At 54.6% G+C, this 27,524-nt stretch overlaps 2 protein-coding genes across 4 annotated transcripts; one reads left to right on the top strand and one right to left on the bottom strand.

Moving 5' to 3' along the window:
• Nucleotides 1–1,024: 1,024 nt before the first annotated feature.
• Nucleotides 1,025–18,549, top strand: KLHDC10 (kelch domain containing 10). The gene is made up of 9 exons (XM_053943732.1): nt 1,025–1,676; nt 10,755–10,976; nt 11,594–11,748; nt 12,368–12,516; nt 13,114–13,198; nt 13,781–13,847; nt 14,361–14,408; nt 15,842–15,981; nt 17,030–18,549. Exons 1-9 carry the CDS (start codon nt 1,025–1,027, stop codon nt 17,237–17,239), a joined length of 1,728 nt encoding a protein of 575 aa, XP_053799707.1. The 3' UTR covers nt 17,240–18,549.
• Nucleotides 18,550–20,535: 1,986 nt separating this feature from the next.
• Nucleotides 20,536–26,579, bottom strand: LOC128788584 (uncharacterized). 3 transcript variants are annotated; one of them, XM_053943730.1, is made up of 20 exons: nt 26,392–26,579; nt 25,941–26,087; nt 25,737–25,858; nt 25,533–25,641; nt 25,333–25,449; nt 25,126–25,193; nt 24,936–25,049; nt 24,616–24,801; nt 24,427–24,529; nt 24,199–24,340; nt 23,938–24,121; nt 23,748–23,847; nt 23,551–23,669; nt 23,374–23,411; nt 23,060–23,172; nt 22,827–22,975; nt 22,571–22,665; nt 22,255–22,333; nt 21,879–21,987; nt 20,536–21,522 (listed from the first exon to the last, which is right to left on the bottom strand). In XM_053943730.1, exons 1-20 carry the CDS (start codon nt 26,549–26,551, stop codon nt 21,449–21,451), a joined length of 2,328 nt encoding a protein of 775 aa, XP_053799705.1. In that variant the 5' UTR covers nt 26,552–26,579; the 3' UTR covers nt 20,536–21,448. The 3 variants fall into 3 exon arrangements, with proteins under 3 accessions (XP_053799705.1, XP_053799703.1, XP_053799704.1); XM_053943728.1 differs by having other exon boundaries at nt 25,533–26,087; XM_053943729.1 differs by lacking the exons at nt 20,536–21,522; nt 21,879–21,987 and having other exon boundaries at nt 22,013–22,333; nt 23,551–23,847.
• Nucleotides 26,580–27,524: the final 945 nt, after the last annotated feature.

Raw genomic sequence — 27,524 nt, 5'->3', positions numbered from 1 at the left:
CTCCCAGTGCCCTCCCAGTGCCCCCCCAGTGCCCCAATACTCTCCCAGTGCACCCAGTACCCTCCCAGTGTCCTCTCAGTGCCCCCAGTGCCCTCCCAGTATCCTCAGTGCTCTCCCAGTGCTCCCAGTGCCCTCCCAGTGCCCTCTCAGTGCCCTCCCAGTGCCCCCAGTATCCTCCCAGTATCCTCAGTACTCTCCCAGTGCCCCAGTGCCCTCTCAGTGCCCTCCCAGTGGCCCCAGTATCCTCCCAGTGCCCTCCCAGTGCCCCCAGTGCCCCCAGTACCCTCCCAGTGCCCCCAGTACCCTCCCAGTATCCTCAGTGCTCTCCCAGTGCCCCCAGTGCCCTCTCAGTGCCCCCAATACTCTCCCAGTGCCCTCCCAGTATCCTCAGTACCTTCCCAGTGCCCCCAGTACCCTCCCAGTACCCCCCCAGTGCCCCAATACTCTCCCAGTGCACCCAGTACCCTCCCAGTGCCCCCAGTGCCCCCCCAGTATCCTCAGTACCCTCCCAGTGCCCTCAGTACTCTCCTAGTGCCCCCAGTGCCCTCCCAGTGTCCCAATATGTGTTTCCACTGCTACCTCCTTGTCCTCCCAGTGTTCCCAGTATCCCTGATTCTCCCCAGTGTTCCCAGTATCCCTGAATCTCCCCAGTATCCCTGAGTGTCCCCAGTGTTCCCAGTATCCCTGAGTCTCCCCAGTGCTCCCAGTCCCCGCAGCCCCCTCCCAGCACCCCCGTTCCCAGTGCTCCCCAGTCGCTCCCAGCTCGTTCCCCCGCTCTCTCTCCCCAGTAACGACCCCCAGCACCCCCCAGTCCCCTCCAGCCACGCTCCCGCCGACTCCAGCTCCCCCCCCCAGGACCCCAAATAACACCGAGGGGTCCCCGGTCCCCTCAGGAGCCCCCAGCCCTCCCCCTCCCCTCACACGGCCGGGCCTCCCCCCGACGCCAGCCCGGTGCAGGCGAGTCCCCCCCGACGCTGCCCCTCACCCGCCGGGCCCGGGCCCCTCGGTGGCGATGCCGCCGTCGATGAGGTCGCGGATCTGCCGGGGGGTGACGGGGGGCGGCCGCCCTCGGTTCCCCCCCGCCGCCGCCGCCGCCACCGCTCCCCCGGCGCTGGGCGCCGCCATTTTGGTCCCTCCCCCTCCCGTCACGGCCCGGGAAACGCGGGCCCGCACGAACGTTCCGCCCGCGCACGATCGTTCCGCTCACGCCGCAGGGGTCGCTCATGACCTCGCGCGACCCCCGCGCGGCCTCCGGAACCTCGCGGAGGGCTCGGGGGGCGCCGGCGCCCCCGTGAAAGTCCCCGCGAATGTCCCCGGGAGCGTCCCCAGAAATGTCCCCGGGAGCGTCCCCGCGAACGGCCCCGCGCCCCCCGCTCTCGGCGCTCTATTGCTCCAGCCTGCATCGATCGCTCAGCTCTCCCCACAGCGGCGCTCTCGCCGCAGCCTCCCCCAACCTGCCAACAAGCCCGCAGCTGATAGGCTGCGGCCGAAGAAGCTCGGCGCTGATTGGCGGTTGGCGCCCCGTCCCTCAGGCAGCGGACGGGCCATGTCGGCGGCGGCCGCGGCCCGGGACGGGCTCGGGGAGGGCGCGGGCGGCGCCGCGGGCGGCGGCGATGGCGGCGGGGGAGGGATCCTGAACCGCTTCGTGCAGCTGCCGGGCAGGCCGCGGGCGGCGGGTGAGTGGCGGCCGGCGCCGGGGATGACCCCGACCCCAAGGCCCAGAAGGGGCTCGGGACCGGGGCAGCCCCGACCGTGAGGGGTCCGAGGGGTCTGGGAGCGGAGCATCCCCATCTCAGGGGGACCGGGATCGGGGCACGCCGATTTCTAAGGTCCCGAGGGGTTCCGGGTCGGGGCACTCCCTTCTCCGGGAGGTCGGGGACGGGGACACGGCCGTCCCCGAGGTCCTGAGGGGTCCTGGACCGAGCACCGCCATCGCGGAGCAACGGGGCTGGGACAGACCCGTTCCCAAGGCTTCAAGGAGTCCGGGAATCAGCCATCGCCGCGGTGTTCGGCAGCGGGGCACCCCCATTCCTTGGGGGGTCCTTAATCGGGGCACCCCCACGCTCCGGGGAGGTCTGGTCACCCCAGCCACAAGGTGCCGGTGTCCCAAACCGGGACACGCGTGTCCCCAAGGCCCTCAGGGGACTGGGAGCGCGACACTCAAGGAGGCCCCGAGGGGACAGCTGTCCCTGGCTCTGGGACAGCCCCGGGGGGAGCTGGGGTACCCCAACAGGCCGGGAATAATGGGGTCACCTTGTCCCCAACCCCGGGAATGGTGTGGGGGGGAGCTGGGCTGTTCCCATCCCGGGGTATGGAACCTGGAATCAGGGATGGGGAGGGGGCAGTTATCCCTTTACAAATGGACTTAGGGTCATCCCCTCCTACAACCCGGTGTAGGGTCCCCCATGCCAGTGTTTTCCAGCTGCTGGGAGGTGCTTGGATGCCCCCCGTGGGCTGTTCATCCCCGTGGATAGGGGTATCCCACAAGGATCAGCTCTGTTTCAGTCATCCTGGACAAGCCCAGTGACCCCCCCCACTTTGCAATCCCAGCTTATTGGGGGTTCTGGGGCATCCCCACAATCCTGGGAGGGGAGATCCTGCCTGGAACATGACATCAGCTTTGTCCTGTTCCCTGGGAAAAGCGGTTCTTTCCTTTCTCCACCTCTCTCCTAGCAAGGCTGAAGGGTTATTCCATAACTTCTGGACGTCTGTCACCCCCAACAGCCCCCAGATATTCCAGGAGGAGGCTGAGGTTAGCCCAGGATCACAGGATTGGGAACTTCTGCAGTACTGGCAGAGATGTGGGACAGCCCCTGGCCCTGTGATATTCCCAGCTGCTGTGGGAATATCCCTTTTTTCCTTATCCCTGTAGCTCCTCGTGACCTTGAGCTGCATATCCCAGGATCAGGAATCCTTTCCTGCCACTCACATCCCTCAACTCACGTGGGACATGAAGCCCCTCACCCCTCAGGGGTGGCAGCACCAACAGCAGCTGGGAAGGGCTCCTCAATCCATGTTCCCATCCCTGAAACCTGCCATATATTTTTCCCTATAAATTCATTTCCCACATGCCACGCTCTGGCTCAGCCTTCCAGCCTCTTCCAGCAGCACTGGGAATTTGCTGAGTGGCTCCACACCTTCTATTTTTGGGCAAAGGCTCAGCCACATTTCCCTCCTTCCTTAGAAATGCCTTTTTTTTTGGCCCTGGTTCTCTTCCCCTTGCTGCATTTGAAGCGTTGGGATGGGAATTGCATCCTCCTCATCCTGCATGGATTCTGTCCCTCCCTGCACCTGCCCCAGCTCAGCCTTGCCTCTTAGACCAGCCTAAAGCAACCCCAAACTGACTGCCAGCCCCAAAAATCCTGGATTGTTGGAGTTTTCTTCCAGTTTGACACCTGTTAAGGTCCTGTTTATAGAGCTCCAGCAGCAGCCCTTACATAACCACAGGGAGAGGAATTTTTCCTCCCCTCATTCCATTTCCACCAACCTGATTTGTTCCCGAGCTCCCAGGTTTGTTTTCTTACCTCCCAGATCTCCTCTAGGATTGTCAGGTTTCATTCCTCACCTCCCAGCTTTCCTGCAGAATTTCCAGGTTGTATTTCCTTCCCAATTCTCTTAAATTTTCTTCCAAACTTTTCAGGATTCTTCTCTTACTCCTAGTTCTCTTCCAGAGTTCCCAGGTTTGTTTTCTTAGCTCCCAGATCTCCTGTAGGATTGTCAGGTTTCATTCCTCACCTCCCAGTTTTCCTGCAGAATTTCCAGCTTTTCTTTCCTTCCCAATTCTCTTAAGTTTTCTTCCAAACTTTTCAGGTTTCCTTTTTTACTCCCAATTCTCTTCCAGAGTTTTCAGGAGTTGTTCCTCCATTTTCCCCATGCTACTCCATGCCCTGGTGTTTGTAAGGTTTGGAAAGATGAAAAAAGAGTCAAATACAGGTGGTTTGTGGTTTGTTCTTCTTTTTCTGTCCACGTTTTTCAGTGTTTTCATCAGGCTGCTGGGATTAAGGGAATTGGGACAATCTGGACACTTAAATGGATTTTTGCCTCTCCTGGCTCAGCATTCCTGCTGTTGCCTTCAGCTGTAATTTTCCCAGTCACAGAAGGGTTTGGGATTTTTTTTGTTTTGTTTTTTTGTTTTTAATAGATATTAAAAAAGAGCAGAAATTCCAAATATCCCAAAGCCCTTTGTGTCATGGAGAATTCCTTAATTAATGGGATAACATTCCAGGGACCTGCTGAGGCTGGAGGAGCGGGCAGGCAAGTGTGCAGTGTACCAAAGACAAAATTCCAAGTGCAGCAGCTGGAATGACATCCCAAGAGTCCAAAATCTGGGATCTGTGAGGTTTGGGAGCAGCCCCACTGAGAGAGGGAGCTGAGGGAAGGCAAATCAGGGCCTGGGCTGTGTCCACAGGGACTTTGGGAGGGAGAGGTGGGATCATCCTGCTCTTCCCAGTGCCCCTGGAATTCTGTGTCCAGTTCTGGTCTCCACAAGTCAAGAAATTCCCAGCCAGACTGGAGAGCATCCAAAGGAGATGGTCCAAGGAAGGAAGGGCTGAAGGATTCAAGTCCCTTCTCCCTGGAATTCCCAGAGCAGCTGTGGCTGCCCCTGGACCCCTGGAAGTCTCCAAAACTTGGTTGGATGAGGCTTGGAGCAGCCTGGGATAGGGGAAGATGTCCCTGCCCATGGAATGGGATGATCCTTAAGGTCCTTTCCAACCCAAGCCATCCTGGGATTGCATTCCATGATTCTGTGAGAAGGGAGGGCTCATTTGTGTTTTCCAGTCCTTAAAGGATGGAGGGTCTCCTTTCCATGGAGAGGACAAGGAGCAGTGAGGACAGGGTGCACTGGGAAGGTCCATCCCAATGGAAAAAAAGATATTTTTTACAGTGAGAATTCCATCATTCCCTGGGACAGCCTCCCCCAGGATGTGGTGGAGGCCCTGGAGGGTTTCAGATGTGGCTGCTCAAGGTGCTGAACAACCTCATCCCAGCTCCTTTTCCCACAGGACATTGGACCAGATGATCTTCCCAGCTCTATGGTTTTCATTCTCCACAATTCCTTTCTTTTCCTTTCTGCTTCTTGGAAACAAACAACCCAAGGGTCGCTCCATTTTAGTGGTGTAAAATCCTTTAAAACGTGATTGCCCCAAAGATTTTGGAAACAAAGCCTGGGAGAACCAGACCTGTTCACAGAATGACCAGGTTGGGAGAGACCTCCAAGAGCATTGATCCAGCCCAGCCCAACAGCTCAGGCAGACCCTGGCACCCAGTGCCACATCCAGGCTTTTTAAACACATCCAGGGGTGGTGACCCCACCACCTCCCCGGGCAGCCATTCCAGAACTTTATCACCTTTCTGGAAAAGCTTTTTCCTGATATCCAACCTGAATTTCCCTGGGCTCAGCCTGAGCCTGTGTGCTCTGGCTCTGTCAGTGCTGCCTGGAGACAGAGCCCAAGCCCAGCTGAGCACAGGCACCTTTCAGGAGCTGTGGAGAGAGCTGAGGCCAGCCCTGAGTCTCCTTTTCTCCAGGCTGAGCACCCCCAGCTCAGTTCCTCACAGGCTTTGTGCTCCCAGCCCCTCTCCAGCCTCGTTGCCTGTTCCTGACATTGATCCAAACCCAGGAGCTCTCCCAGGATGATAATTCTGGAAACACTGCTTGGAGGTCTCAGGAATATCTGGAAATCTTTTGGCTGTGCTGCAGGTTGTGTTTGGCATCCTTGGCTGGATCTTCTGGCTTCTCCCATTTTCCCTCAGCCCCTCAGAGCCGTTGGTCAGGGACCCAGCTACAGCTGGGAATTTTTCCTTTTGGGAACTTTTCCTTTTGGGAATTTCTCAGGTGTGGGCAGCCTGCCAAGGAAGGAAAGTGTGGGATCTGCAGAGGCTGAACACAGCTGGATGAACAAATAGGTTTTAAACCTCACTCTCAGTGATGCATTCCCAATCCTGCTTATCCAAACATTCCTGAGGGACTCCAATTACATGAGTTCCAAACTTATTTTGTCCTGCTGTTGTGGAAAAGATGAAACTTCGAAGATGGGAGTCAAAGTCAATATTGACTTGTCTTGTTCTGGTTCAGCCCTTGACCTAAATGTCCTTCAGGATTCCTGCAGGGATCAGAAATGGAAAGGGAGAGATGGAATCCTGCTGTTGTGGATGTTGAAAAACCAGGCAGGAGGAAAAATAATCACAAAACCATCTTTAGAAAGCTTTAAAAAGCAGAGAAAAGGACACATGCAGAGCCTTGGGATATTCACCACGGATGTGGCACTTGGAAAAGAGGAGGATCCAAAGCCACGTTGGATTTGTTGGTTTTACACCCTGTAGTTATTCTGTTTATATTTCCAAAAATAGGGCTTCAAGTAGAAATTCTGCTGCTGGTGGTGATGCTGATAATGTGGTGGTATAACACACACCTCGTGGGATGGCCTTGCACTGGGATTTGTGGGATTGAAACTGTGGATTGTTTGGGACACCCTGATAACAGGACAGACTTCACTGTGCTGTTCCTTTTCTTGTTATCCTGACAGGAAGAACTTTGAGGTACTCAAAGTGCTGCTGATAACCCTGAGGTGGATATTGGGATTAAATTAGCTTGGGAAAAACGGGAACTGATAAAGGAGTGTACAATTGTGGGATGGTTTGGGTGGGAAGGGATCTCAAAGCCCATCCAGTGTCACCCCTGCCATGGGCAGGGACACCTCCCCCTGTCCCAGGTGGCTCCAACCCCATCCAGCCTGGCCTTGGGCACTGCCAGGGATCCAGGGGCAGCCCCAGCTGCTCTGGGAAGCTTGCTCAGTGCTCCACCATTCTCAAAGTAGAAGTTTTTCCTTATATCCAGCTGGAATTTCCTGTGTTTCAGGTTGTGCTCGTTGTCCCTTCTCCTGTCACTGAGCAGTCCTGTCCCATTCCTCTCCACACTCACCCTAGAGATACAAATGGATTTGTTTAGGGTTTCTGACAGTCATAAGAAAAAGGATGGCTTCAGGAGGCTCAAAACAACTTCATGGAATCATGGAATCTTTTCAGTTGGAAAAGGTCTCTCAGACCACTGAGTCCAACCATTCCCAGCACTGCCAAAGCTACCACAGCTCCACATTCCCAAGTGCCACATCCACGGGGCTTTGAAATCCGTCCAGGAACGGGGACTCCACCCCTGCCCTGGGCAGCTGTGGCAGGGCTGGACAAACCTTTCCATGAAGGAATTTTCCCTAAAATCCACCCCAAGCTTCCCCTGGCCCAGCCTGAGGCCGTTCCCTCTCCTCCTGTCCCTGTTCCCTGGAGCACAGCCCGACCCCCCCGGCTGTCCCCTCCTGGCAGGGACTTGTGCAGAGCCACAAGGTCCCCCCTGAGCCTCCTTTGCTCCGGTGTCACATCTGGAAACGCCTTCTTGTTTCATCCCCTGTCCTAATTACAGCTCCTGCAGGAGAGGAGTTCAATTAGGAACAGCTTGGAATTGTCAATGCAGCAGCTCCCTCAGAACTCCTGGGCTGAATCACTGTTCAAGGGGAATTTAGCAGGGTGTTGGCAGGTCAGTGCCCAGCCAGCTGCTTTCTGTCGGATGGCTCAGCCCTTAATTAGGACTTTCCTTAATTATATCCCTGTCGTGGTGTTTCAGCCTGGAATCACTAAATCCATTGGTTTGGAAAAGCCCTCCCAGGCCATCCAGTCCAAGCTGTGCCCCATCCCCACCTTGTCCCCAGCCCAGAGCCCTGAGTGCCACATCCAGGGATTCCTTGGACACCTCTAGGAATGGGCTCTCCAAAGCTCCCTGGACAGCCCCTTCCAAGGCCTGACCCCCTTTCCATGGGGAAATTCCTGCTGCTGTCCACCCTGAGCCTCCCTTGGCACAACTTCTCATCCTGAGGGGGATTTTCAGGACGAGGCTGCCCCAGGACCCACCTTCAGCACGTACAGGGGCCGCTTCTCGTAGCTCTGCCCGATCTGGATCTTGCTGACGAGGCTGGGATGATCCTCCACCAGGACGTCCATCCACTGGTAGATCTGGAAGGAGGAGCTGCTGGGTCACGAGGCTCAGCCTGGTTCTCACCTTTTGCTTTTGAGGGTATCCAGCACCGGCTGCCACAAGCAGAGCTTCCCTGGGGAAGATCTGGTGCTTCCCTGGAGACCTGGGACTCTCCTGGAGAAGACCTCGTGATTCCCTGGAGAACACGAGGTGGCTGAGGCTCTGTGTGAGCAGGGAAAGGCATCCAATCCAAGCTGTGCCCAATCCCCACCTGTCCCCAGCCCAGAGCACTGAGTGCCACATCCAGGGATTCCTTGGACACCTCCAGGTGGGGATGAGGACTCCAAACCTCCCTGAGCAGCCCTTTCCAACGTTTAGCAAACCTTTCCATGGGGAAATTCCTCCTGATGTCCAACCTGAGCCTTCCCTGGCACAGCTTGAGACTGTTTCCTCTCATCCTGTTGTTAAACTTCATTCTGATTGTGGAACTTATTCCCTGAAAATTTTACTGTTCCCGTTTTTGCCCTCAGGTCTAAGGAAAAAGAACCTCCTTGTAAGTGCACCTTCCCATCCTTCCTGCTTCTCTCTGGAATCTTAAACTGGGAAAACAGGTGCTTCCCAGATCATATCCATCATCCATCCATCCATCCATCCATTTTAAAGCCATTTTCCATAACTTTACGACCTCTTCCCCACAGACCTGGTACATCCTGCTGCTTTCCATGTCCAGCATCAGGGAATTCACAGCAGGACCTGGTGAATTCCAGCTTTTCACACAACGGGGCCTTGCTGTGCTTCCCTGAGCTTTGGGTGTTTTGGGGTTCAGCTCTGGGAAATGGGCTTTGCTCACGATGAAGTTCAGCAAATCCCAGGATTTTCCCATCTAAAAGTTAGACCTGTGGAATGGGCAGCAAAACCAGCTGCAAGCCTCTCCTGAATTCCAGCAGGAGCTGTGAATCATCCAGTGAGTCCTAATTAAATGGAAGTGCAGCTCTTTATTGGAGCCGTGGAATTTGGCTGCTGAAGGAACTCGCTGGAATTAACCCTTGAACAGCTTTTACAGCTCTTTTCCTTAAAAAGACACAACTGGAGGGATCTTCCCTGAAAACAGTGATGAGCAAGAGAGGGAAAGGCCCTGAAAGATCATCCAGTGCCACCCCCTGCCATGGGCAGGGACACCTTCCACTATCCCAGGTTGCTCCAAGCCTGGCCTTTGACCCTTCCAGGGATGTGTGATCCCTTCCTGTTGAAAACTGGGATTTCTGGCAAAGTCAGGTGCCTTCCCTACTTAATTTTGGGAGGTGGGTGGCAGTGAAGGCCTCCTGGGTGGGTGTGTTTTAATTTATTTTCTTGGAATTACTCCTCTTACCTTGAGTTTATTTGCTTTATGTAAAACTCAGCCTTATTCTCCTCTTTTCCCTCCAGTAAATTCTCATGGCAAGTGTTAGAACTAGAGGGAAATAAAATCTATATTTAATATAATATCTGAACTCCTAATTCCTTAACATCTTTTAAATTAGGATGTGGAATATCCCCCTCTCCTGTGCCCCAACATCTGTGTCCCCACTACAGATTTTTCCCTTAATTCCTTAACTTGCTTCCCCTCTTTCTTCAGCCAGTGCTTATTAGTTTCTAAGTGGGAATTGCTGTGAGACACAATTATTCCTGGAAACACCCCAAATCTGTCAAAACTTTGTCTGAACCCAGGCGAGCAGCTTAATTTTGGACCAGAGTTGAACATGATTAAGCAAAGCTGCTTGTGCTCAGCTCAAGTTCATTATTTGGTCTGGACAAATAATTTATTTCACTTTTCCTGTAGGAAAAATGCTTCATGCCTCTTTTTTTTTCTTTTTTTTTTTTTTTTTCTTTTGCAGTGTCAGATTCACTGCTGGGAATTATAACAGAAGAAAACATGCTGGGTCCTAATTAGATGCTTTCCTGGCTCCTTTTCCATCCTAAAATCCATAAAAAAGTCTGTGGGAGCAGGTGGGAGGTGAAGGTCACTGATTTGTTTGGGTTTGTTTTGGTCAATTGTCAGCCAAGACCTCGATTTCTGTTGTCCAAGAATATTCCTGGTTAGTTTTTCCTTGGCTGAATCCATCTTTTTATCTATTCCAGTTGAGAGCTGAGCTGGAATTGTCCTCCCTGCTTTTATTTCCATCGAGTTTTTTTAGGGGTGAGCAGGCAGAGGGATTCCTTTTGGGAATGGCTTCATCTGCCTGTAGGATCTCAGCTGGATTCCCTGCTCCTGCCCAGTGCAAATGGGCAGATTTTCAGGATTTTTTTAATTCATATTTTTATTATTTATTAATTATTCAGGAGCAGATTTTCCCTGTTCTGTCAGACAGAATTTTGTGTATCTAAATAAACTAAATACAGTTCAGTGACAAAGTCATCTTGAGATCCAAGGAACAAAGAGGGAAGTCACAGAGAGGTTTTGTAGGAGGGAAGGCAAATCCTTCATTTTTTTTTCTCTATTGGGCAGCTTTAAATACAAACATTTGGAATTGTTTCTAAGCTAAGTTTGCCAAACAGAAGGAAAGAAGAAGGATTTTATAAAGCACCTCAGAAAGGGCTGTTGTGGAAGGATTGCCACATGGTGCAGAGGTGGAGTGGCCAGGAATGAGAGCGGTGACACGCCGGCCGTCCCTTGGCCAGCTTGTCCTTACAAAGCCATTTCCTCCTGCCGCAGAGGCGCTTCCCTATGGATTCCCTGTGGAATACATCCCGTGGGTGCACTCCTGGCCCCGGGGCACACCTTGTGGAGCTGTTTTTTCTCCCCCTCCTCCTGCAGGCCACAGGTGCCCCCCGGCCAGGAGCGGCCATCGCTGCGTGGCCGACAGCGCCAACCTCTACGTCTTCGGGGGCTACAACCCCGACTACGATGAGTCCGGGGGGCCGGAGAACGAGGACTACCCCCTCTTCAGGGAGCTCTGGAGGTACAACTTTGCCACAGACACCTGGCACCAGATGGGCACCGAAGGCTACATGCCCAGGGAGCTGGCCTCCATGTCACGTACGTACGGAAATCCAACTCCTTGTCTGCCTGCTCCTGGAGCTATTTTTAATCCTGGCTATTTTAATCCAGACAAGAACTGGAAATCTGGATGCTGTTTTTCCAAGTAGGCCCTGGGGTTGGGTTGGGTTTTGGGATTTTTCTTTCCCTTTTTGCTCAGTTGAGGTGGAGGGAAGGGAAAAGAATGGGAAAGCAAGAGGTGTTTTCCAGGTGTTTACCTTGCTGTGCTTTCAGCAGGAAGGTGCCTCATGCAGACATCTCAAAGCAACCAAAAATAGCTCTCTTTGTTCACTTTTCAAAGCAGACCTTTGGTTACCATGGTTTTAGTTGGGATCCTTTCTCCTTTAGAGCCTCTCAAAGCCATCAACGCACGGGGTGGATTGTAGGGAATTTGAGCAGCACTGAGCACTGCTGTTTCCAGAGCATGGGAACATGGAATGGTTTGGGTTGGAAGGGAGTCTAAAGATCATCCAATTCCATGCCATGGGCAGGGACACCTTCCCTAGAGCAGGTTGCTCCAAGCCCAGTCCAACCCGACTTGGAGCAGCCTGGAAAAATTCCGTTCTGCTGATCTCACAGCAATGAGCATCCCTGGTTTTCCCCTCTTTCTCTCCCAGTTGTTTTACATGGCAACAACCTCCTGGTTTTTGGGGGCACCGGGATCCCCTTTGGAGAGAGCAACGGGAACGACGTCCACGTGTGCAACGTCAAGTACAAGAGATGGGCTCTGCTCAGCTGCCGCGGCAAGAAACCCAACCGCATCTACGGCCAGGTAGGGAGCACCAGGGAGCCCCGAGTGCCTCACAAGGGCTCAGAGCACCAAAATCCCTTCTCTGCGCCTCACCAGAGTCGTTCCCTCTGTGTAAAAGCACGAGGAAAAGCAGGTGTCCTTCGTAAAGAAGTAAAGCAGCCTCGGTTCTTTGAGATTTCAAAGGAAAGGAGGTTTTCGCCTTAGTTAGAATTTGTTCACTAAATGCCTGGTGCAGCTGAATGAAAAAAAGCCTGATTTAAGGAGTGGTTGGTAGTCAAAAACCTTCAAAACCCAAAATTTTAAACAAAAATTAAAAAGCGATTTAAGGAGTGGTTCATAGTTGAAACCTTCAAAACCCAAAACTTTAAACAAAAATTAAAAAGCTATTTAAGGAGTGGTTCATAGTTGAAACCTTCAAAACCCAAATCTCTGAATGCAAGTTCCTAGGGTTCCTTTATATTAGAATTACACCTTTTAAGACTTTCCATAAATTGGATGAACGAGGTGGACAAGGAAATTAATTCACACTCACCGCAGGACTGACCCTTTTTGCTGGTGCACATCCGCTTTGGAGGAGCAGGAATTCCCTCTTCTCCAGCCCCAGGTGTCCCAAGTCCTTTCTAACTGGTTTCTCTGCCAGGCCATGGCCATCATCAATGGGTGTCTCTACGTGTTTGGAGGAACAACTGGGTACATTTACAGCACTGATCTCCACAAGCTGGACCTCAACACCCGGGAGTGGATCCAGCTGAAGCCAAACAATATGTCCTGTGACATGCCAGAGGAGAGGTGAGCACCTGGGCAGCCCCAGGGAGCTTTTTTTGGGAGGCAGGGAATGGGAAGCTTTGGGATACCTTGCTCTGGTTGGCATTTCCAGCCTTCCTGTGCCTGGGAGTTGTTTTGGCATTGGGAGGAAGGATTTTGGTTGTTCTCATCCGTGGTTTGGTGTCCAGCTGAGAACAGGGAATTGGAAATGGAAGAATCCCAGAATGGTTTGGGGGTTGGGGTTCATAGGAACCTTAAAACAAATCTAATTCCACCCCCCTGCCATGGGCAGGGACACCTTTCACTATCCCAGGTTGTTCCAAGCCCTGTCCAGCCTGGCCTTGGACGTGTCCCTTAGAATACTGATGGCTGTCCTGGTATTCACTAATCCTTGCACTTAATTATTTAATAATCACTCTGCAATCAGAAAATGCCTTTCAGACTTCTGGGGTGCTGCTTGGAGGGCCCAGGAAAACTTCCACATCTCCTGAATGCTCCCAGCCTGAGGGGACTGATGGCAGCAGAGCCAGGCCTGGGAGTTTCTGCTCAAATCCCTGGAATTTGATGGTGATTTCCAGAAGGTTTTTTGTTGTTGCTAATTGTGCTGCTTTGCACCTTCAGGTACAGACATGAAATTGCTCATGATGGGCAACGGATTTATATCCTGGGAGGTGGAACTTCCTGGACAGCTTATTCCTTGGATAAGGTGAGGCATTTGGAACCCCGGACAGGAGGTTTCCACACTGAGGAATTACCAGCACCACCTCTTCATCTGGCTTTGCCTGGAGAGCCTGTTAAAAAAAAAAAAAAAAAAGAAAAAAAGATAATTGAGAGCAGATTGTTCTCCTATTTCTGTAAAACCTGAATTTGCCACAGAATGTCCTGGTGATGAATCTGTGGTCACTTTAAATAGTGCTCTGCTTCCAAAAAAGTGGAGTCTGCAGCACTTTATGTGACATTTTATCTCTCCATTGTCCCATTTTTCTCCCTACGTGCAGCAGGAGAAAGGTATTTCTAAATCCCTCTGAGAGCTCGAGGGTGTAGATTTTAATTGGTCCAGCTCTTTTAAAAAGCAATATTCTTATCTTTTTTTCAGCTGTAGGGCTGAAATAGCAAAGCTGGGATGGAACTTGGAAGGTGATTTTAGACCTGCTTAGTCACTGGCTGGGATCAGCTATTTTTGGGTTTACACTTAATGAAAAAAAGGGATTTATATTTAGTGGATCAGAGCCTGTGTGGTGCTGGCAGAGCCAGGGGGAATCTCATGGCTCCTCTTTTTTTCCTCCAGATCCATGCCTACAACCTGGAAACCAACACCTGGGAGGAGATCACCACAAAACCTCACGAGAAAGTCGGTGAGTTTGGAATTTTCCTTCTTTCCCTGTCAATCAGAGTGGCCAAGATGCTTGAAAGTGCAGTTTGCTTGTTCAATAAGTGACTTATGCTGGATTTGAGATCCTGCTTGTGCTGCAGCACTGAGGATTAACCCATCCAAGGGAGTTTGGCAGTCTGGCTTCTCTCTCTCCCTGCTTGGGAAAGGTGGCAGTGCTTGGATCTGCTCCCAGAGGATCCAGATCATCCCTGCTCCCTTTGAGGCCCTGGGCTTTCCCTGGAATCTCACAGCTGCTTTTCACCAAGCCAGGTTTGAGACTCTGGGGAACAAAATTCCAGCATTTTCTTTCTTCCCTGGAGAGGAACTAGGACTCAAACCTGAAACAACTGCCTAAAATTACACCTTTTATACCTAGGATAGGAGGAAAGCAGAACTTCTTAAACTCCATGATTAAACGTTGAGACAAAATCACTGCTTGCACTAGCACTTTAAAGCAATTATTGCTGATATATATTTTAAAATTTATTCTCCTCAGGCTTCCCAGCAGCCAGAAGATGCCACAGCTGTGTCCAGATAAAAAATGGTAAGATTTACCTCTGGAAAATTGGTGTATCTTGTACAACCAAACAGGGGAGAGTTGGAGAGAACTGCAGGGAACACGTGGCTTTTCTGGAAGAGGATTTCTTCCTCACTCACAGGCCTTAAGCTGCCTGGTTGGCACCATTCCTTCTTCTGCACTGAAAAAAAAACCAGTTACAATCTTGATCCCTCTTTTCCAAACCCTTCAGGTCAGTGGCTGAATGCTCTCTGTTGAAGGGTGGAGGGAAATGCTGGATTACATTTCCTAGGAGTGTTAACTGTGCCAATAAAAGTAAGGCAGGAGCTGGGAGATGCTTCCAGCCCACCAGCAGGATTTGGCAGCCCCTGAACTGAGAACTTGGGCAAAGATGGAGCAAGGCAGAGCTGGGAGCTGGGGCTGTTCCCTGTGGGTTTAAAATCCCTGGAATCTGATCAAGCCCAGGTGCCTGAGAACCCAGCTTGGCTATGAAAAGAGGGAATGCTCTCCTGCTTGCAGTGACATTTAGCCCTCAGTCTGCCAAGGTGGGGTTGGGATCATGGGCAGGCTGGGAAGGGGGAGATGGGCCAGAGATCCACCCTGATCCCCCAGTGCGGGCAGCAGGGGAGGGGAGATTCTGCCCCTCTCAGGTGAGACCCCACCTGCAGAGCTGCCCCAGACCTGGGGACAGCAGCAGCACTTGGAGCTGCTGGAGAGAGCCCAGAGGAATCCATGGAGCTGTTGCAGGGCTGGAGCCCCTCTGCTCTGAGCCAGGCTGGGACAACAAGCCCTGAGTGCCCTGATCAGCATCCTCTGGGGCCTCCACCCACGGCATTTCAGGAGCTGCATCTAAATCCAAACCTTGGACTCTCTCCTCATGCCCTGGAGGGGCTGCAGGGCTAGAGCCCCTCTGCTCTGGAGCCAAGCTGGGAGAGCTGGGAATGCTCCCCTGGAGAGGAGAAGGATCCAGGGAGAGCTTCCAGCACATTCCAGGCCCTAAAGGGGCTCCAGGAGAGCTGCAGAGGGACTGGGGACAAGGCCTGCAGGGACAGGACACAGGGAATGGCTCCCACTGCCAGAGGGCAGGGATGGATGGGATCTTGGGAATTAGGAATTCCTGGCTGGGCTGGAATTGCCAGAGCAGCTGGGGCTGCCCCTGCATCCCTGGAATGTCCAAGGAAAGGCCGGACACTGGGGCTGGAGCAGCCTGGGACAGTGGAAGGTGTCCCTGCCCATCAGGTTGGAACTGGATGGGCTTTGAGGTCCTTTCCCACCCAGGCCATTCTGGGAATCTTTAAGTGGCCTCTGCTTTGTGGTGGGCCCGATTTGACAGATCCTAAGAACCTTTGTTGAGGTAAAACAGTTACTGATCCCAAACCTGTGTGGGGAAGGTGATCCCTGACCTCTCTTCCAGCGTGTCCTGTGGTTCCTGGCAGCTCCCCACACCTCCTCTCTTGCAGATGTGTTCGTGTGCGGAGGCTACAACGGAGAGGTGATTCTGGGAGACGTTTGGAAGCTGAACCTCCAAACTTTCCAGTGGGTCAAGCTCCCAGCTGCCATGCCAGAGCCTGTGTACTTCCACTGTGCTGCTGTCACCCCAGTAAGTGACTCCTTTTGTTCCTCTGGAGCTGGGATCCTTCCTCCAAGCACTCTTCCCTTGGTGTGGGCTGCAAATAGAGCTGATGGGGCCTCCACTGGATGCAGCAGCTTTTGGGAGGCTCTTCTTCCTGCTGCTGTTTGAAAAGTTAAGCCACACTGTGGATTTTGCTTTCTGAAAGAAATGATGCAGAATTTGAGCTTTTTAACTCCTTGTGGGAACAGCAGTTCCTGCTTGTTAAAGGAAAAAAAAAAAAGCACAAATACTCCCTGAGTAAAGTGATTTTAGCCTACTGAGAACAGCCTGAGGTGAAAGATTGGGTGAGGCTGTTTCCAGCCCTTTGGAAACCACTAAGGAATGTTGGTATTGCCAGAGCTTTTGGCCATAAGTAGAAGGCTGGAGACCTGGGATTGGTAATGAACAGGCAGCAAGAAATGCCTTTGGCTGTGCCTTCACCTCCTTCAGCTCCTCATCTCCTTAGGGCAGAGATCACATTCCTCGGTGTCACTTCATTTGGGGAACGTTATAAATGCAGCTTTTCCTGGGAAGCCTGATAAAGGTGTTTCCCAGGCAGCTCAGTGACTGCCTGGGCAGCTGGAATGCCCTTTCTTTGCCAGCCTGTGGGGAAAAAAAAGCTACTCAGCAGCTGAATTTTTCCCATCTCTCTGTGTTCCTGTCATCCCTGGAGCAGGGTTGTGCTGAGCCAAGGGAATGCAGGATGTCTGAGGTGGGTGTAGTTTAAAAATACATTATTTTTAGCTGAAGCATGAGTATGGCTCTGTACTACTTTATTAACAGCTTGCCACACTCCTAAAATGGATTTCTTGAGATAGAAATCACCTAAATCTCAGAGCAAAGCACTCCGAGGTGGTGGATATGTGGTTTAGGATGAGACATGGCCCTTCCAGCAGTGATTCCTCCCTTGACTGAGAGGATCCCAGAGTGAGTGGCTGAGGCAGTGACACCTCTGCTGAAGGCTGTGAGGTGGAATGGGGACAGCCCAATCCTGCTTTTCCTGGCTCTGTAACTCCTGTCCCCTTTCCCCACCCAGGCTGGCTGCATGTATGTCCACGGAGGGGTGGTCAACATCCACCAAAACAAACGGACTGGCTCCCTGTTCAAAATGTGGCTGGTGGTGCCCAGCCTGCTGGAACTGTGCTGGGAGAAGCTTCTGGAATCTTTCCCTCACCTAGCAAGTCTCTCCAGATCCCAGCTTTTGCACCTTGGACTGACGCAGGGACTTGTTGAGCGACTAAAATGAGAACATCTCCCACTTCTGTCCAAGACTCACCACGTTGAAGAATTCCCCCTCCCATCCCCTATTTATGGATTCCATGGATGATCTTGCTAAGAACATGGAGAAACCTGCTCAAGGCCTTACTCAGCAAATACATCAATGCCTTTCCAGACATTGTTACTTTTAGTCATTGAAAAAAAAAAAAAAAATTATCCCCTTTTTATTTATGGAGCTCTAAGTTACACCATTAATCCAAAAGTATTTTCTGAGACTAAGCAGCCAACCAGCAACCTGTCATCAGCACACGCTTGCAAATTAATTGGGGAGCTTAACGAGTTACTGAATGTCTGAGCCCGTGCTTACACGTGGCACCTTCACCTTGGTATTTCCACCATCGTATCCAACAAGGGACATTTGCTGCAGAACAACCACCAAGCTGTTCTTTTGCTTTGGATAACCCATCCCTCCCAGCCAGCTGAGCTCCCCCTCTCCAAACCCAGCCCATTCCTTCAGCCCTGCATGTGTTCCATGGGCCATGTTCCCATCCCTGAGCTTCCGGAGACGGCTGGAACGTCGCCGGGGCGGCGAGCGAAGCTTGGCCCGTGCAGCTTCCCTGGTGCAGTGTCTGTGTCCTCCCCTTTTCATATTGAAAGGTTTGCTTGGAAAACTGGGAAAAAGTTGCCACTTAAGGGACTACTGTGTAGTTTTTACTGGGGGTGGAGAGGAAGGAGGTTTTCCTGAGGCTCTTTTAAACCTTTTTGGCTCACTTTGCACCCAGAACGAGCTACAGCAAAAACTCACCCTGTAGATTTCAGGGCTCTTTGAACCTGCTCAACCAAGCCCTGGTTCTCAGCATCTCCCAGCTTTTGGTTTTCCTTCCTCCCACACTACCCAAATTGGCCTTTTTCTTCTTGTTTCACCCTCCCCTGAGGGTGGGAGATGTGATTTAAAGCCAGTTTGGAGAGTGGCTTTGTAGATAGCTCAGCCCAGGAAATACAGCATCCAAAAAAGGGGAAAGGGAACAACTGTCCTTCCTTCTGGGAACAGGGACTGTCTGTGCACAGGAAGGGGTGGCTCTGATCCTCTTGTGCTCTCTACACTGCATTTGTTTAAGTGGCCACTGAACTCTGAACAGCTCCAGGCATGAGGTTTGTGCAAAATCCTTTTCAGTTGGAGCCCATTTTTAAGTGCCTTTTGTTTTTAAAATCAGCTTTTCCCAATGCTTTCTTCTTCATCAAAGGCAGAGGTTACACTCTGGGGTTTTAGTTTCTTTTTAAGAGATTGCATTTATGTTTAAATAAACCATAGCATTGTCTTAATGTTGTTAATCCAAAGGTGCTGCCTGCTGGAGTCACTGCCCCCCATGTAGGGAACTCACCCCTTGTCTCAAAATTAAACTTCCCCTGGTCTTGAGAATAGATTTTCCTCTTTCTCCAGCTTCAGTTGCTGCTTTTTTTTTCCCCCACAAGGCTCAGAAAACAAAGTCTGGACCTCACTGCTGAGGCTTTCTCAGGTGCTTGGACCACAGGAACTGGTGGGAGCTGCTTGGAGCTCTGGTGTCTCCATCCCCTACATTGCACCTTCACAGGAATTGTGCTTTTCAACCCCTTCCCAGCCTCCCTGGCTGCTGAGTCCAGACCCTGCTGGCAGCTGTGGGCTGGGGAAAGGTTCCCTGCTCTCCTGCCCTGGCTTGCAGTGACCTGCAGGACCATTTCTCCAGCTCCTTCTTCCATCCCAAATGCTGAGGCTGAATAGCCACACTTCCATCTTTGCCTTGTGGACCTTTGTCCTGGAGCAGCCTGGTCAGCCCTGTGCTGGTTTTTCCTCTCACCTGCTTTAAAGAGCATCTCTCCTCATCCCCAAGGTGATACTGGAGCCATCAAAGTCTGGATCTCTGAGCAAGCACATTCCTTAGGTTCTTAGATTTTCCTTACTCTGGAAATCTCTGGAGCTTTCTCTGAGGTTTCACAAAGCCTCTCTCAATGATTTTGGAGCAGTCTTGGGACTCTGGAGAGGTCTCAGCTGGCTGGAAGCTGGTCCCAATTTTTAAGGGACAACCCTGGAAACCACAGGGCTGTCAGTCTCACTTCAGTGCCTGGTAAAACCCTGGAAAAGATTATTCTGGGAAGTACTGATAAACCTCTGGTGGACAGCACAGACATGGGTCACAGCCAGCACGGCTTCAGGAGAGGGAAACCCTGCCTGGCCACCCTGATTTCCTGCTACAACAGCACAACCCACCTGGATGTTCCAAGGAAAGGCAGGAGGTGGAATCTTCAGACTTCAGCAAAGTGCATCCAGGACAGGCTGGGGAGCAGCTGTGGGATGAGACCTGGGGGTCCTGGGTGATGGGACAGCAGTGCCTTGGAGCCAGGGGGGACACCTCTGTCCTGGGGACATCAGGGACAGCAGCAAGGGAGGGGAATGTCCTGCTCTGAACAGGCTCCCCAGGGAATGGGCACAGCCCAGGAGCATTTGGACAATCCTCTCGGGGCCAGGGGGGGATTGTTGGGGTGTCCTGGGCAGAGCCAGGAGTTGGACTTGATTCCTGTGGATCCCTCCACTCCCAGCAGCTTGGACCTAAGAGGTCCAAGGACTTCACTTTTGCTGATAAAAACTATACAAGCATCACCCACTGATGGGTTTTCCAGGGGTCTTTGCCATTCCATAACCTCCATTGGCTGCTTCACGAGGGACACAAGATCTTTGGAGGCTGCTCTTCCTAAAAAAATGACTTGGTTTAAGCACTGAGCTCACAGCTCCTGCTGAATGGGGCTTTAATTCCTGCTGGGCTACTGCCTGTGGGTAAAAGCTTTAATTATAATTCCCTAAGGGAGAGGGAAAGGATCCAGCATCTGCAGCAACTGATGGAGAGAGGTAAGAGCATCTACAGTGCTGCCTGGGGTGGGGACAGGATATAAGGAGATAGGGAAAGCCAGCTCAGAACAGAATTCCTGAGCATCCCTCACCCCAGGAGTGATGGTTTGCTTAATCTCAGATGATGGCACTGAGCAGGTTCTCCTAGAGCTTCTGCTCTCCCCATCTGATGTCCTGCCATCAGAAACTCCAGCTGCTCACCCGGGAATGCTCCCAAATGTCCCGGACTAAGGACAGCAGGATTGGCCCTGCTGATGCCTCCCTAGGAAAACAAAAAGGCTTAATTAAAAGCAGCTTCATTAATCACTAACGAGCTGCTGCCCTCCCTGCAAAGGAGGGCAGGCCCAGGCTGCTTCCTGCCTACTCGGGGCTGGCCATGCTGTCAGAGTCCAACCCTGCTGTGACAGCACTCCCTGCCTTTTATGCTGATGGAGCAGGGGAGGGGGAAGAGGCACCAGAGCCTCCTTGCCTGTGTTAATGGGCCAGTCAGTGTTTTGCTTTGGGATTGTTTTTGTTTGTAAAGATAATAAATCAATCCAAGCCCTAACTTTGTCCCTCTCACCACATCCACCGACATTTCCCTGCGCGGAGGGAGATTCCCTCATTCTGTCACACCCTATGGATAACACCAGGAGCATCCCTGAACCATCTCGGGAGTCTGGTACAGACCTCGAAGCCAGGGGGACCAAAGAGTCAGAGAAGACCAGGCTGGAAATGAGCTGGAGCTTTGGGAGGGTCATGGAGAAAGCTGGAGCTCCCAGCCACCCCCATTGGCTCTGTCCCTGGGGTGAGGTGACAGAGGACAGGGAATGGTGGCCACAGAGGGGCCCAAGCTGGTGCCTGAGGCTCATTTAAGGAGAAACAGACTTGTTTCTGATTTGTACAAAACTGCTTTAATGACAAAACAGCTGAAAATACCTTTGGGTGCATTTCTGGTGCCATCAAACATCCCGTGTGCGATTCCCAGGCCACTCCCAGGCCTGGGAGGATGAGGGACTTCTCAGGCACCTTCTCCCAGTGCAAGCACATCCCCAGGGAGGGGTCTGTCCTCGAGACACACAGAAATCCCCTTCAAGACTCTCCTCTAAGGACAGTTTTCCTTCCAGCCACTCGAGTGTGGGCTGGAGATGCCTGTGTGACGTGCTCTGGCTTTGAGGCTCCTCATTTTGGGAGCGATCCCATTGCCACCACCCTTCCCATCCCTGCAGCCCCACGGGGGGAGCCCAGCAGCAGCAGCAGCTTCAGGAAACAGCGCTTCCAGACCGGAGCCAGCCCGGCCAAGTCCCTGAGACACTGGAGAAGGTCTTGATGGGTGCTGATCCCAACGAGGGGGTTGGAGAAAGGAGAATCCAAACCTCAGCAGCCGCTGGGCGACGGGGCGAAGAAATACACGGCCAGGAGGATGAAGTAAACCATCACCAGCACGGTGCCTGGGGCAGACAGAGAGGGGTGGGAAGGAGTTACTCCCTGGAGCAAGGAGGGGCATGGGTTTAAGACCTGCTGTGGTCTGGATTAGCCCCCTGTAGAGGACTTCCATGGTTCTCTACAAAATGTCCATTGAAAGGGAATTTAAAACTTTTTAAAGAGGGAAATGGGAGTAATCCCCCCCTTGGAGCTGCTGCAGGAGGACAACTCCAAGATGGTCAACCAAGACCCCAGGATCACTGGTCACCACACACCAAGAGCCCCAAAAAGCAGATGATCCCAGGGTTGGAGCCAGGACCCCACATCCCAGGGGATACAGGGATGCACCAAGTCCCGCAGCAGCCCTGTGGAAGGTGGTCACCTTGGAAATAGTCACATTTGCCATCCATGAAGATGTAGTTCATGAGCACCACGCTGAACATGCTGGCATAGACGTGGAGGTCGCTGAAGACAAGCGTGAAGTTGGTCGGCTGCGAGGAAGAGGATTTGGGGTTTATGGCCAGCCAGGGCAACCCCACACTGACTCTGTCTGGGGACTTGTGTGTCACCCCTTAAACCCCCTCTGCCACACGTCCCCAGGGTGGGGACAGCAGCAGGAGACACCTGACCCCACTTCCCCTACACTGAGCAGAGGGGAGACACTGGTAAGGGCAGCTGTGTCCTTTCCATGTCCCACGGACACCGTGTCCCCAGCCCTGCTGCAGGAGGTCCCCCAGAGCTGTCCTGGGGCTACTCACGTAGAAGATGGTGAAGAGCACCAGGATGGGAATCTGGAGCATGCAGACCTGCACCGCGATGCAGTTGCCAATCTCGATGCTGGGGAGGAAAGACAACTCAAGGGCCAAGCAATGGGTCCCTGGGTGAGGAAATCCCAAACCACAGAGCCCATCCCAGTTCTGACACCATTTTTTGGGTGACTAATCTTGAGGACAAGCTGACACAGACTCTGACCCAGCAGTGGCTGGGCAGCCCATCACGGGCACCAAGGCACAGTGATGGGACTGGGACAGGGCACAGGAGCCACCCCAGAACTCATCCTTGGAGCCATCTCACCTCAAGCTCAGATTGTTCTGCAGGGCAAACTGGATGCCATTGACAATCTCCGGCAGCTCAGGCACCATTGCCAGCACGGTGACACCAATGAAGTACTGCAGGGAAGAGGTGACATCAGCCCAGGCCTGACCACATCCAAGCCCTGGCCAACTGTGCAAAGCATCTCAGCATCTTTCCCCCAACTCCTTTTGGGGCTCCAGCTGCAGCCAGGGCAGGTCCCCATGCTGGTCCTTGGGGACAGCCAGAGCCAGCTCACCTGTGAGATGGTGGAGTTGGTGAGGATGGGGCTGATGTGCTCCGTGGCCAGGTCAGCACAGGCCGACATGCAGAGGGTGGAGAGCAGGAGGATGACCAGGGCCCGCCAGCGGGACCAGTGGACCACGGCGCTGTGGTGGTGGCCAGGCACTGGGGAGAGAGCAGAGACGTGTGGGACACTCCAGAGCAGTGACAAGAGCCGGGCCCGCAGCCAGGACATTTGGGGACACTCACTGTGACAGTCGCTGATGTGGATGTCGTAGATGTGTGTGTGGGTTTTGAGGGTGAAGAAGAGCCCGACGAGGTAGGCAGCAGGGAGCAGGATGGACACCGTGTACACCAGGGGTCTGTGGGACACAGGTGACACTGTCAGTGCCACCAGGGTCTGGCATGGAGACCCCAGGGGACTTCTCCTGGGGATGAGGAAATGGGGCGCTGGGTCACTGGGGTGGAGAAGGGCCCTGGGAGGGATGCAGGAACACAATCAAACCCAGGAGGTGCCGCCCCAATGTGGGGACAGCTCTGTCCCCACTGCAGTGGACACTCACTGGACGTGGCTGTAGTAGAGGGTGCCGTTGTTGTCCATCTGCAGAGAGAGTGCCTGTCAACAGGGATACGGGGGACAAGGGACAGCCCCAGTGCCACCACCCAGCACGAGAGCCAGGGGGGCTCAGAACATCCCTGACCTCACATTCCCCCTGTTGGGCGTCCAGGTCCCCACTCACCAGGTCAAAGTGACAGTTGTGGCAGAGGTAGTGGCCCAGCGGGTTCTGCGTGACGTTGTGGCACTCGCCACAGACCAGCTTCCCGTACACCTTGGAGAAGAGCGTTGGGGCAAAGACACCTGCAGGGACAGGATGTGGAGCAGGCACCCACCCTGGTGGGACACCCAGACCTGGGGACACCCCCGTCCCCAACTCACCTCCCACAGAGAGGAAGAGCAGGGCCGAGCTGACGCCCGCAGAGCGGCTGTTGAACCACTGCTCCTGGTGCCGGATGCCCCCGATCACCATGCACAGACCCTTGGGGATGGAGAAAACACCCCCCAAAGAAATCCCCCTTCAGTGCTTTGCTCGCAGCACCCTCCCAGCTCTCAGTGCCACCCGTCTCACCGGCACAAAGAGGACACAGCCCACCAGCGTCCCTGTCAACGCCGACTTGACCACCTCGGCGTAGCAGCGGTTGCCCTCACGCGAGCCCTTGATGAGGGCGGTGATGTAGAAGGTGAGCTCGGTGATGGAGCCGAACGTGGCGTTCACCACAGCTCCCACCGCGAAATTGCTCTGGGCCGAGATGCTGGAGAGGAGGAAAAGGGTGTCAGCAGGGCTGGAGCGTCCCCACTTTGCCACCAAGTGTCCCCTGTCACCACTCACCTGGCGATGGCCATGCCGATATAGTAGGAGAGGGGCATGATGGAGAGCAGGGCCAAGGTGAACTTGACGGCGGAGCCGGTCAGGTGGTTGGGGCTGTCCACGTAGCCCAGCACCAGCGTCACCAGCACCAGTGGCAGCAGGTCTGGGGGGGCCAGTCAAGGACACAACAGAGCGGGGTGGATTTGGGGTCACTCCCCACCCGTCCCGCTCCAGCTCCCAGAAGGATACTGACGGCGAAGACGTTGATGCCGTCCACGGCATATTTGTAGTAGTAAGGGTTGGCAGCACGGTAGCAGCAGAGAATCACCTCTCCCTCCAGAGGCACCTCTGTCTGCAGAGGGACACGAGGGTCACCCCCAGCCCAAAATCCCCCCTGGAGCGGGGTGTGGGACCCTGACCCTGCCCAGAGTCACTCACCATCCTCAGGCGCCGGATGAGCACCCGCTCCGGGGGCAGCGGCAGGACGCGGGAGGTGGCGCGGGCGCTCAGCTTGGCCACAGGGATGAGGACGATGAGGAGCCACGCGGTGACACACACGAGCCCGTGGGCCAGCAGCAGCACCGGGTAGCCCAGGCACAGCCACACGGCGGTGCTGGCATGGTGCTGTTAACAGGAGGCCACCTTCAGGGACTGACCCCCAAAACGCTGGCCCCAGGGGAGGGAAGGTGACCATGGGCACCTTCCCCAGCACGCTGGGGGCTCCAGGGGTGATGTCACGGGGTCCAGCAGGGGCTCACCCAGTATCCAGCGCCCTCCCAGCACCGTGGGCGCCAGCGGAGCGGTGTGGGACCCCCGAGCAGGGCTGAGCTCTCCCCCACGCCAGCCTCACACGCCTGATGGGATTTGGGGACCTGGGGAGAGGGGGGATGTCAGGGTGTGCATAGGGCACCCCAAGACCCCCCCAGGGGATTCCCAAGGCACCCTTACCTCCACTTTCTGGATCACTTTGCCAAAGGGCCAGAGGAAATACCCGGCTAGATCCCAGCAGAGCCTCCCTGTGGGGACACAGCCATCAGTGTCCCTTCCACCTACAGGGACATTCCATGGAGAAGGGACCCAGGAGACCCCAACACCCACTGGTGCAGTTTCGAGCTCACCCAGCCCTCACATGGGGGTCCCAAATGTGGAACTCACCATAAGGAGCCCCCATGACGGTGATGAACATCACGGCAGCCATGAGGACGTAGAGGAGCGAGAGCCACCAGCCAAAGAGCAGCAGGTACAGGACATTCCCACACGTCAGCGTGGACCCTGCAGGAGGGAAGGCACCAGGTGGGACCATTGTCACCTGCAGCTGCCCAAATCCACACTGGGTTGTCCCCAAGGCCACCCACCTCCAGAGCCTCGGATGACGTTGAGGTCAGAGTAGAGCTCCTTGACGATCTCCGATCGGTCCTCCCAGGGCCGCGCTGTCACGTGGCTCTTCCATTTCTTGAAGCCAAACTGCAGAGAGAGGTTTTTTTTGGGGATGAGTGAAGAGCAAGAAAATGAAAACCCATTACAACCCCCCCAGAGCACCCATGGGTGCCCCCACCCACCTTGTAGTTGTTGGAGAGCTTGTTGGCCTCCACGGCGTTCTCGGCCGTCAGGGTGGTTTTCACCACGCAGCTCTCGCACACCTCCTCCGAGTGCTGCTGGCAGCAGGACGGGGTGGACGTGGCTGTGGGTGACACACAGGGTCACAGGGGGTGTGGGACCCCCCCCCAGGGCCCCACATCCAGCCCAACCCACAGCCACCCTACCTGGGGGGACACGGGGACGGTGCAGGTGGCAGCCCAGCTCTCCCAGGTCCCCCTGCACGTTGTTGATGGCAGCGCAGTGCCGGTCGCAGAGGGAGCCCCGCCGGGGCCCGTCGCTGTCACCGCGGGAATCGGGAACCTTGGGAGCATCTGCGGGAGCTGTCGGAGTCACGCTGGGGCCATGTCCCCACAGCCTGCCCGGACTCAGTACGGCAGGACAGCCAAGCGCTGCTGTGCTGGGCTGTCACCTCGGTCCGCAAACCCCGCAGGGGGAACACGGAGCTCCCAGGGCGGTACCCAGGGGATGCTCAGGAGAGGAGACCCCACCAGCGCCCGGTACGTGGCGGGGATATCGCGCTCGGTACCCGGTGTGTGGGTCGGGAAGGGTGCGACCCAGCGGTGCCCAGGGATGGGGGAACCCCCTCCGGTGCCCACCCCACCTCCCCCAGCTCACCGGGCGTGTCCTGCGCGCAGCAGCGGCGGCGGCGACCGGGCTCGGCGTCAGTGGCCATGGCGAGAGCAGCAGGTGCGGAGCGGGTGGTCCCGGCCCGGCCCGGCCCGCCGGAATTTAACGGGCGGGGCCGGACATGCGCGCCCCCGGGAGCCGCCCCCATCCCCGCGGGAGGGGCCGGGCCGCCCCCGCCGCGGGTGGGATGCACCTGGTAACGGTGCGGGAATAGGGGTGCGCGGGGATCGGGGTGCGCGAGGATCGGGGTGTGCGGGGATCGGGGTGTGCGGAGATCGGGGTGCGCGGGGATCGGGGTGTGCGGGGATCGGGGTGCGCGGGGATCGGGGTGTGCGGGGATCGGGGTGTGCGGGGATCGGGGTGTGTGGGGATCGGGGTGTGCGGGGATCGGGATGCGCGGGGATCGGGATGCGCGGGGAACGGGGTGTGCAGGTGTTTTGGGTGTGCGCAGGTGAGAGGATGCAGAGATTGAGTTGTGCGGGGTGGAAAGGGATGCGCAGGGACCGAGATGCGCGGAGATGCGGCGCGTGGAATAACGGGGTGCAGAGAGAGCGGGGTGCGCGGTGTTTTGGGGTGCAGAGAGAGCGGGGTGCGCGGTATATGGGGATACACAGGTGAGGGGGTGCAGATATTGGGGTGCCGGGAGGCACAGGGATGTGGGGTGTGTGGTATATCAGGGGTGCCCCGGAATTGGGGTGCACAGTGTATGGAGCATGCGCAGGGATCAGAATGAACAAGATCTGGGGTGTGCCGTGTATTGGGGTGCACGGGGAGCAGGGGGTGTGCAGTGTTGGGGTGCACAAGGAGGGGGTGCACGGGCAGCAGGGGCTGTGGTGCAGAATGTGAGCAGGAATGGGGTGCACAATGAACTGGGGTGCACAGGGTGTCAGGGGGCACCAGGACTGGGGTCTGTACTGGGAGTGGGGTGCAGAGTGCATTGGGATGTGTGGTGTACTGGGGTGCACAGGGAGCAGGGTGGATGGGGTATTAGGGGGTGCAGGGACTGACTGGGGTGTGGGATATATTGGGGTGCACAGAGAGTGGGGTTTGTGATGTGTTGGGGTGTACAGGGAGCAGAGCACGCCGGGTATTGGGGTGCACAAAGACTGGGATGTGTGATG

This window comes from Vidua chalybeata, chromosome 5, assembly GCF_026979565.1.
Source record: "Vidua chalybeata isolate OUT-0048 chromosome 5, bVidCha1 merged haplotype, whole genome shotgun sequence".
NCBI classification, from domain to species: domain Eukaryota; kingdom Metazoa; phylum Chordata; class Aves; order Passeriformes; family Viduidae; genus Vidua; species Vidua chalybeata.
Note: the sequence above shows the minus strand (reverse complement) of the source record. Positions and strands in the feature narration are given on the sequence as shown.

Coding starts and splice junctions, on each gene's coding strand:
- KLHDC10 (XM_053943732.1), top strand. CDS start 1,025: ATGAGGTCGCGGATCTGCCGGGGGGTGACGGGGGGCGGCCGCCCTCGG. Junction 1,677..10,754: donor GGGCAGGCCGCGGGCGGCGG/GTGAGTGGCGGC, acceptor CTCCTCCTGCAG/GCCACAGGTGCCCCCCGGCC. Junction 13,848..14,360: donor AAAACCTCACGAGAAAGTCG/GTGAGTTTGGAA, acceptor TATTCTCCTCAG/GCTTCCCAGCAGCCAGAAGA.
- LOC128788584 (XM_053943728.1), bottom strand. CDS start 26,551: ATGGGGGCGGCTCCCGGGGGCGCGCATGTCCGGCCCCGCCCGTTAAAT. Junction 26,088..26,391: donor CTGCGCGCAGGACACGCCCG/GTGAGCTGGGGG, acceptor CAGCTCCCGCAG/ATGCTCCCAAGGTTCCCGAT. Junction 24,530..24,615: donor TCATCCGGCGCCTGAGGATG/GTGAGTGACTCT, acceptor GTCCCTCTGCAG/ACAGAGGTGCCTCTGGAGGG.